The 10,103-nt window shown below is 25.7% G+C and overlaps 1 protein-coding gene across 8 annotated transcripts in view; it reads right to left on the bottom strand.

Moving 5' to 3' along the window:
- LOC107440758 (annexin A4) overlaps positions 1 to 10,103 on the bottom strand; it is a 44,886-nt gene that overhangs the window by 3,096 nt on the left and 31,687 nt on the right. For 5 of the 8 annotated variants that reach the window (XM_016053778.3, XM_071177844.1, XM_016053777.3 and 2 more), the window contains exons 5-11: positions 7,550 to 7,644; positions 6,571 to 6,775; positions 4,556 to 4,635; positions 3,487 to 3,540; positions 3,096 to 3,285; positions 1,274 to 1,335; positions 1,072 to 1,194 (exon numbers count right to left, since the gene is read on the bottom strand). In XM_016053778.3, coding sequence (XP_015909264.2) covers positions 1,072 to 1,194; positions 1,274 to 1,335; positions 3,096 to 3,285; positions 3,487 to 3,540; positions 4,556 to 4,635; positions 6,571 to 6,775; positions 7,550 to 7,644 — 809 coding nt within the window. The remainder of the gene's footprint in view (positions 1 to 1,071; positions 1,195 to 1,273; positions 1,336 to 3,095; positions 3,286 to 3,486; positions 3,541 to 4,555; positions 4,636 to 6,570; positions 6,776 to 7,549; positions 7,645 to 10,103) is intronic. The other 3 variants (XM_071177846.1, XM_016053779.3, XM_071177847.1) reach the window with 1 other exon arrangement.

Genomic DNA, 10,103 nt, shown 5'->3' with positions numbered 1-10,103 from the left:
AGATGCTCAATAAAAGAGTTTGGTGAATTAACAAATATAAACATATATATATATATATATATATGCTATATATATATATGTACAGGGTGATTGTGAGCCCAACTCAAAATCCTGGAATAAAATCATTAATGGCCCATTTCAAAAAATGAATGTCTTTATAAATTATAATTTAAATGAAAAATTACACATAAGTTTACTTGTATATCTAATCACATCTATACAAAGAATTTTTATACATAAATGTGATTGATGATTCCTTGAAACTTCCGGATAGCGAAAAATCTGGAAATCCGGATTTTTTCCGGAGCACATTTAACTCTGTATATATATATTCCAATTTGGATTTTTGTGAACAATTTTGTTTTGTGTTATATGGATTGCCAAGAGAAAAGTTTCACTGAGAAGAGATGACTCTTAAAGTTAAAAATTATTTATCTACTACAAAAACTATTCTAATTTCTAAATTTACAATGAGTTGTTTTTTTAAAAAAAATTTTTGGATATCAAAAATAAAAGATTTTATTTTAGTAAATAAAACTTTTACTTATCACTACTAAAAAGTTTAAATGAATATTTTATGTGTCACATAAAAGTGATTTAATGACATAATTAAAAATGATAAAATGTGTTTTTAAAAAAAAATACAATTATTTCGTAGAGGCATTTAAAAGATGCAAGATATTATAATAAAACAACATTACACCCATCAATAAAGATATGAAAACTATACTTTTAATTGTGATTCTCATATATTCATTATGGATAACAATTTTCAAGTATTGAAAGTTAAGCAGAGTTAAAACATGCAATATTTTATTGCCTTAAGATTCAGAAGATTTTCGCTAGTCAGCTGCAATTTTATAATTCAAAATCCAAATTAATAATAAAATATAAAAAAAATACAATATGTATTTTTTAATCTTTGGGATGGTGGTCATATTAATAATACACTGAAAACAAACAAAAAAGTTTTCTAAAATGTATGCACCTCATTTTAAATATTTAACACAAGTTTCTAAAAGTAAAATGTTATCAATCAACAAGTTTTACTATAAAAAAAATTGTGCTTACAGTTATGGCATCAACCAAGGGTTTTTCATAATTTCTTTCATACTCTGCTTTGATTTGAACCATATCGATTTCACATCGAGAAACTACAACCCGGATCAGAGTGTCATCATCGGTACCCAAGCCCTAAAAATAAAATAAAAAACACTTAAAGTTTTGTTATCAATATATGATGGCAGCAAATGCAATGCAAAGAGATACGTACTACCTTCATTGCTTTGTAAAGTTTCTCAGCAAAGTAAAAAGGTCTGTTTTCAACACATTTGGCTAAAAAGAAAAATAAAGTAATTACAATAATTAAGGATTCCATCTCTGTATGGTACAGCAACTTTACCCATACATATTAGTACAAAAACAGAGCACACACTTGTTTTATCCTTTAAAAATTTTAAAATTAAAATATATATATATATTTTTTTTTCTTCTAAAAATTTATTAATTTAAGCCAACTTCCACAAAACTACACATCAGCACAAAACTTCATATCTATTTAGGGGACTATGAAAGTTCAATCAAAAAAGAAAAAAAATTAAATTTTTTTATTATATATAAAAAATATTCTTGCATTTTATAGAGCCAACTAATTAAAATATAGAAAATGTTACCACTTCTTATTATTTTGAAATTTAAAATAATTTATTATCTTGTATTCTATAATGATTAAATTTACAAAAAAGTGGTTTTGAGAGGTATTCTATATGATTTTCATGTATAACGATGCACTTTTCTCAACAAACCTATTCCAGTCTTTAGGTCTAGAAAAAAGGTTAAATACTAAAAATAAAAAATAATGGGTGCTCGTTATGATTACTTAGGTACTGTGGTCAATGAAAAAATTCGATTACTTAACACGTTAAGTGCCACATCAATCATTGATGACTGAGATGCAGTCGAAACTTTCTGTTAAGGCTGTGTCGGTCAATAAAGACTTTTATTTATAACTAATAATTTATTTAAATCTGTTTGTAGTACGTAATTCACATTTCTATACCACAATAAGCAGCCCAAGAGACATGATGTGGATTTCTTTAAAAACACATGTGACGTTCATCACCTTGTTAACATATTACATATAAAAAGTCCTGAAACAAAAATAGTCGAATGCAATTTTTTAAAGAATTGTGACAACATCAAACGTCATTACATATGAAAAATCAGAAACGAAAGCAGTTGATTACAATTTTTGAAAAAATTGAGACTTAAAACGATTGATCATCTAAATTATAAACATATCTTTTTCGTAAAAAAAAAAGTTTTTAGAATCATTGTTTGATTTTTAAAATGAAAGCATGCCAGCATGCTTCATAAAGTACTCTGTCATCAGTTTTATTTTTTATGTTTGCTCTCTAGATCGATAAGCAGGTTTTTTGAGCCTCTGATGCTTACATGCAAAATAATACCTCCTGTTACTTTGAAAAATGATAACTTGATAGAAACAGAAGAAATTTTAAAATTAAATATTTTGATGAGAATAATCATTTGCACACCAAAGAGATGTTTGATCTTGCTTGTAATAAAGAAATACTAAGCTGAACACTGAATAATTTTACTAAAAATATAACCATAACTTCTTACTGTTATTTAACTATCATTCACCATTATTTATCATTATTCCATTCAATTTTTTCTCCTTTCAAAATTCTGACAAATTTATTACAAAACATTGTGTCCACTGCTTTTATTGTAAAACCAAAATTTATTCTGATTCCTTTTTTTTATAAAAGGATTGTCAGTATTTAATTGTTTTAAAGTAGAATAAATAAAATACTTTTGCTCGCGAAAATGACTTAATGAAATAAAATGCAAATAAATTTACAAAAGAAAATATAATTTAATAACTACCAAAGAAATTTAAACAAAATATAGAAAGGGCAGGAATATAATTAGACAGATAGAAAGAAAGACATTACTTCATGTTAAGTACTAAAACTTAATAAGTAAAATTCTACACCCTTTATTTGTATTTTGAAGGAAAAAAAATGACATCAATAAGTAGATATAAAAAATAAAAATATGATTATACATACCAATTGCTAACATTCCTTCCTTGACATCTCCAGACATTTCACCTTTAATGGCTTCAGTGACGGTGGTTCCTGTCAATTTTTGGTATTCATAAAAAGTATATGCCAATTGCTGGAAACTTTCAGATACAAGGATAGCATTGAAAACTGATTCATCTGTTCCCCACTGCAAAGCTCCAGCCTCATACAAAGCCTACAATCATTATTTTTAAATGGTTGTTACTATATCATAAATAATGAAAAAAATCAAACATAATACAAATAATTAATTGCATTTACAGAATCTATAAGGAACCAATGAATATAATTTTTAATTCAATTAAATAATATTACGAAAGAAAAAAAATGTAATGAGAAGAATTTGAAAAATAATAATTAAAATCTATTTTCTTACTTGAGCTGTTTGTTTAGCTCTTTCACCATCAGCAGGAGATTCAGATCTTGCACCCTAAATGAAATAAAAAAAAATGAATCAAGAGAAAAAATTGTAGAGCTAAATTTAAAAATGTTAATATAGATTCAAATATTAACAAGTATGTCTGAAGAAATACTATAAAGCGACAAAGTTTAACAATGAATATACTCATAAGCATGTTGCATAAAGTATACTAAAAGTTAAACACAAATCTATGGCATTGCGAAATTGAAAGAAGTTTTGCAAAAGTTTTCTAATAAATTGAAAAACAGCTTTTACCTGTTGGGAGAATTAAAGCAAAACAGTATACAGTGGTTAATAAATGTTATAAATTATAATGCAGAAAAACATGGGATTATTTCGAAAAGGTATACAATGAAAAAGCAAATGAAACATTGAATAAATAGAGAAACAAAAACAATAATTGAAAACAGAGTAAAATAGAAATGGAAGTTGCAAAATCTGAAACCATTTTTAATCTGTATGGACAGCATTGTTATACTGGGAGAAGAATTAAATGTTGTAAATTATAATGTAGAAAAATGCATGGGATTATTCCGATAAGGTATATAATGAAATAATAAATAAAATGAAATAAACACAGCAATAAAAGAAGTAAACGCTAGTTAATAAGAGAAACAAAAACAGTCTTAGAAAACAGAGTAAAATACAAATAGGAAGCTGCAAAATCTCAAACCATATTTGATCTGTATGGACGGCATTGTTATGTTGGACGAAGAACTAAACTGAAACAGTATACATCAATTAAATAAATATTGTTAATTATAATGCAGAAAAAAAAACGGGATTGTTTTGAAAATGTATACAATAAAATAGCAAATGAAATGTTGAGTAAATAGAGAAATAAGAGAAACAATAACAATCATTGCAAACAGAATAAAATACAAATGGAAACTACAAAATCTGAAACATTATTTAATCCATATAGACAGCATTATTTTTATAAAATATATTGCTTTACAAAAATAGCATAGTAGTTACATTTTGCCAAAATTTATTCCTTAAACAGAAACAGCATCAAACTTACATTACAGGCAGAAACAAGCAGTCTTTCAAAATGACCAGAGGTGTCACTTTTAATATCATCTTCCAGTGATTTACCATATACTGCAAAAAGAAAGAAAAATGTTAAAAATTTTGCTCGTGATTATGAATGAACTTTATTATAGTAAAACCAAACTTTATAGAGATGAAAAACTTTTTTGACCTTAAAATGATTTGATAAATCAGAAAACATGAACTAGTTGAATTGTGAAAAAATATGCAAACAGGAGTGATTATACAGTAGTTAGCTTAAATTTTTGATTTTAAACGTAAACATGAAACAGTATAAAATGATGTAAATATTAGAATACCTTACAATTCAAAATTTTATGATTAAATTAAATAATAAATGATAATTTTAAAAAAAATTTCACAATGTATTTTTTAACCAGTAATTTTCATGATGGCATCTTTTACCATGCATAACAAAATATATTTTCATGTTAAATAAAATGTTAATGAGCATTAGCAGAAAATGATAAACAAGTTAGCATAGCACTTAAGAGGTCCTACCTCTCCTAACTGAACTAAACAGTCGAAGGTGTTAGGTCGGGAAAATTCTTAATATGATTTTAATTCTCTTTATTTAATTTTTACACATAAACTGCTGATGGATATTTACACCACGAGACAGTATCTTTCGATACATGTAAAATACAAGGCTGCCACCAATTCACAATTAGAGATATAAAGTGTGCAGTATTTTAGATTTGCTACTAATTTTTTTTGTAAAAATTATGCTAATACAATTCTGCACGATAGGTTATTAAATAGCATACAGTTGCCAGTTTTTAGATTTTTGACTAAAAATTTTGCTTTTATGCTATTAACGTTAATAGATTTTTTTAGCAACATCCAAATTATTTTCTATCAGTTTAATTTGTAATAAAATTCAATTTAAAATAGAATGAGAAACTTGTAGTTTTAAATTACCTACTCAAACAAATAGCATCATTTTATTGCTTTAAAGTTTTGAGGAAAACTTCATAGAAGGTTTCAAAGGTTTTGGTCAAAAACCTTTTTTCAAAGGTTTTATTCAAAGGTTTTGGGTGTCTAATCATACTATATCGACAAATGTTTGTTAGGTAGAAAAAAATATCTATAAAACACAAAAAAGAACCGCAATTCCAAGATGGCGAGGGTAGAGGTTCCTTAACGTACAAAAGATCACAACATCATACAAGAAGTTTAATAAAAATTAAATTATATTACATAAAGCGCTTGTAAAATGAAACAAAAGGGAGAATTGCTTTTAAATACACAGATTTAAAAAAATAATTTATATTCAGTTGAGATGCTTCATTTTTATAAAGGATTTAAATGTCTTGATGCCTAAATAAAGTAAATTCAATTTGCTACCAAAAATATATATATTATTTGAAAACAACCACATAATTTATCATTCAAATCCATGACAAAAATAGATAGTAAAAAAAAAACTTGGGTTAACAGAACTATATCAAATAAAATAAAAATGCGTGCATTTTTAAGATTATGTTACATTTTGCATTTTTAAATTATGCATATAATCGTTCTAAGAACAAAATTCATTTTAACCTTTCAAGTCCCAAATAACAATATTTTATTTTAAGTGCATTGAAATAAAGTATGAAATTTCTCAAAAAAGACTACTTAAAACAGTTTGTTTGAAGAAATTCTAAAATAATGTGATTTTTTTCAAATGGTAACTCATAGTAACTGAAACATTAGTGCTTAATACTAAAATACTTGTACTTATACAAAAATAGTGACAGAATTCAAAGAAATAAATTAACAAATAATTAAACAAACTTGATACTTTACTCTTTAATACCATAGGAAAAAAAATAGTAATCAAATTAGTGCTTGACACTAGCTTTCGCTAGTATGCATGTATAGGGGAAAAAAATAATTTCAAAAAATTTATATGGAATATTTTTTCAAAAATTAATCTTAAAATTGAACAGTGGCATTAATAAGTTGAATCTCTTAGGCAATTTTAAAAGGTGTAAAACTTACGACGGGTATAAGCTTCATTTATGCCCCATATTTCTTGATTAGTCCTTGTGCATAAAACTTCAATCAAAACATCTTCTCTAGTTCCAATTCCAGACATGGCTCTGTGCAATTCTTTGGCTAAGTAATCATTGAGAGGCATCATTAGTCCTAGTATAACAGTCTCAAAATTTCCACTCAATTCACTCTTCAAATCATCAATAAGATCCTAATAGATTATAAAAATAAATATTATAGTTATTATTTAACAAAGAGTAATGAAGAGTTCTAATTAAAACATGACTCGATGGTTAAACAGGGAAACCGCTCAGGAGCAACCACTCTCTGCTCCAGAGTAAAATGGTCGGTGTTGGTGGTCGGTCGTTCTTAGAGGTTACCTCAATCGACTTCAAAATTGTTATTAAAGGGACACGATTCTTTGCAAACGCTTCTACTTTTAGTCAGTGTCATTTTCTTGCTGCAGAAATGTCACTTCTAAATAGAGATGGTTTTCCTGGAGTCGTCATTGTATAATAAAATTAAATAGACAATAGAATATATATATTTATTAAAGATTTCACGAGATTAAATTTTAATCCTTAATCGTTAAAATTCTTCATAAATCTAAAACCCTACATATATTAGTCATTAGCACTTTTTTTTTACATATAAGTTACAGAATAAAGCAGGGAAGCACTTGAATAAAGCACAAAAGAAAATACATAAATGGACATACAATAGTTTCAGTTCTATAACAACATTCTTGTTTATAGAAATGAAACTGTTGCATGTCTATTTATGACATTGTATGTCTTATTATTTCATTTAGGCTTTATTCATGTTCTTTGCTTTCGTCTAAATAGCACGAAGTACACCCTATCCTTTGTTGGAAGTCAAAGAATGCACTATACTAGAAACTAGAGAGGAAGAATATTGAAATAAATAAATAATTGAAACATAATGTGTATTAATTTATAAATATATATAATACACAGCAACTTACTTTCCCATAAAGTTGTTTAAATGCAACAGCAATATAAACTCTTTGCGAGTTACTTCGATTTGCCAAAACATTGATAATAGCTTTTTCATCAGTGCCTATGAAGAATCGGGGAAAATATATTTAATTAACAAGTGCACGTGTTGCCCAGGATAATATTACATGAACTTTTTTCTCACTGACATGGGATATACAGTACAGAACCCGTTATCCGGAAATCAGAAAACCAAAAAACCAGAACGAAATTCGAAAAATTTTTTTGCAATTAAAAAAAATTTTTTTTTTTCCTCATAAGATTTTGGGATTTTTTTTTCTCTTTTGAAAGATGTTTACCTTACCATCATTTTTTCTTCTTTTTAAGATTATTTCCAAAATTTGTTTTTTTAGTTGTGTTTAACAATAAAAAAACGGCTTTTTGTAGATTTTCCGAAAACCGGAAAAATCAGTTATCCGGAATAGCGATGGTCCTGATCGTTCCGGATAATCGGTTCCCTACTGTATAAGAATAATATTAAATACAGATTTATGTTTTAATTATTCAAACTGAAAATTACTATTGAATTATAAACCAACTTAAGGGGAAAAATATGCTTATTAAATTATTTTTACAAGTGAATAAAATTATAAATTAATATAGAATATAAAGATTCGGAATCCAACTTCATTGAATACATTTGAATGCGCACAGATGTAACTCCAAATACTTCAAAGATTTCATAACATTAAATGTTTCCTATCTTAATATTTTATTCAAATCAACATAACTTTTATTACAATATTTATAAATCAGAGCTTTTACAGAATACTTTTTTAAGGAATGTACTTTATTTTAAGAGCAGAGATGACACTTAGACATATTAATTTAACTTTTAAACTATTAAATATTTAGTCTTTTTTGGAAGAGAAATATTTTTATTAGATTCCATTAGCAGTTTTGAGATGGTTTATGCAAACTACATGGTTCTTTATTATTTAATATTCATAATTTCAAATTTTATAACACATTTGTGTTAAAGAAAAGTCTTTCTATGAAAAATCATTTCTAAATTTTCACTAAAACACTTCTAGTTTCCATAAAATATTAATTTATTTAAATAAATAAATTCAACAACTTAATCTAAAAAATCTAATACTTTAAATAAATGCAATCTGCATTAGGACTCAATTCAATGAAAAATTTACGTAAATTAAAAGAAAATTGTTAAAATTTAGGTACATTTTTAAGTCATTTTATAATTTTTTTTTTGCCTTTTAATTTCATTTTTTTAGCATCTTTCAAAAGAAACCAATCTCTGGTTTCTTTTGAAAAATCCTAAAAATATACTAATTATTCTAGTACATACTAATTACTTTAGTTAGCTATATTGTCTACACTAGTCACAAATATTGCATCTTACACAATGCTAATATATAACATTAACATCATTTATGCTAATTTCATGTCAACAATTGTATCAAACTGAATATGAATTATAACTTCAAATGTAAGTAGGATCAATCATATAACAAATTTAAACAACTATCACTGGAACTGTTAGTTATTATTACCAGAAATTATAAATGAAATAATAATAACATAGCACGAATTTATACTTAATTACCCAAAAAAAATCATGCTATAATATTAAATCAGATTGTTATTATTAGCAAATATAAGGTTGCAAAAAAACGACAAATTTATGTCATTGCAGGAAAATTTGAAGCATACAGTACCCAAAAGCAATATATCAAAAATCAACAGCTATAAATTTAATTTATGTTGATTTTTATTACACAGTTCCGAAGTAATATCAAGCACTATGCGTTCAAGATTGAAATAATAATCAAGGTTATATAAATATTTGATTACTGCTTAACAAATATAAGTCATAATAAATAAAATTTACTCATTTATAACTTTTTGAAACACATCAAGAACAGCTAGTATAAAATTTTATCACTTGTAATACAGTGTGAGCCTAGTGGCAAAGATAATATATTAGCTTTGTACCCTGTTTATGGTGTACTTTAAAAAGTTGTAATATACATATGCTATATCTTTTAAACCTTTTTATTTCATAATAATTATAAAAATATGAAGAACTTAATAAAGTAAGAATTTATACAATTATTAGAGTTCACACCAGCAAGGAAAATTTAGAGACCATCCATCTGGATAGTCATTTTAGATGTTCAAAAACTTAATATGTGAAAACAAACTTGAGAAAAAAATTGAACTTTACAATTACATAATTCATGTTATGGTACACATCAACAATTATAAATTGCCTTCTATAACATCCTAAAGCCAATTAGGTTAATTACCCTATAATGATTGAAGATTAATATTTATTAAAATTAAGTGAAAAAAATAGATTTAACATAGCTGATTCAAGATACTGAGACCAAATAAATAAATAAATGAAGAAAAAAAAAGCAGAGGAAGTAAGAACTAATAAAATGTTATAATAAAAATTAATTATCTAAAAATCATTAAATTTTAAATAAAGTCAATTTTAAAAGAGCAATAAATATTACTTTGTTAATAAACAATTATGCTGTCAGTACATGAATGCAA

This window comes from Parasteatoda tepidariorum, chromosome 2 (assembly GCF_043381705.1).
Source record: "Parasteatoda tepidariorum isolate YZ-2023 chromosome 2, CAS_Ptep_4.0, whole genome shotgun sequence".
Classification (NCBI taxonomy): Eukaryota; Metazoa; Arthropoda; class Arachnida; order Araneae; family Theridiidae; genus Parasteatoda; species Parasteatoda tepidariorum.
The sequence above is the reverse complement of the archived record's forward strand: the minus strand, read 5'-3'. Positions and strand labels throughout refer to the sequence as shown.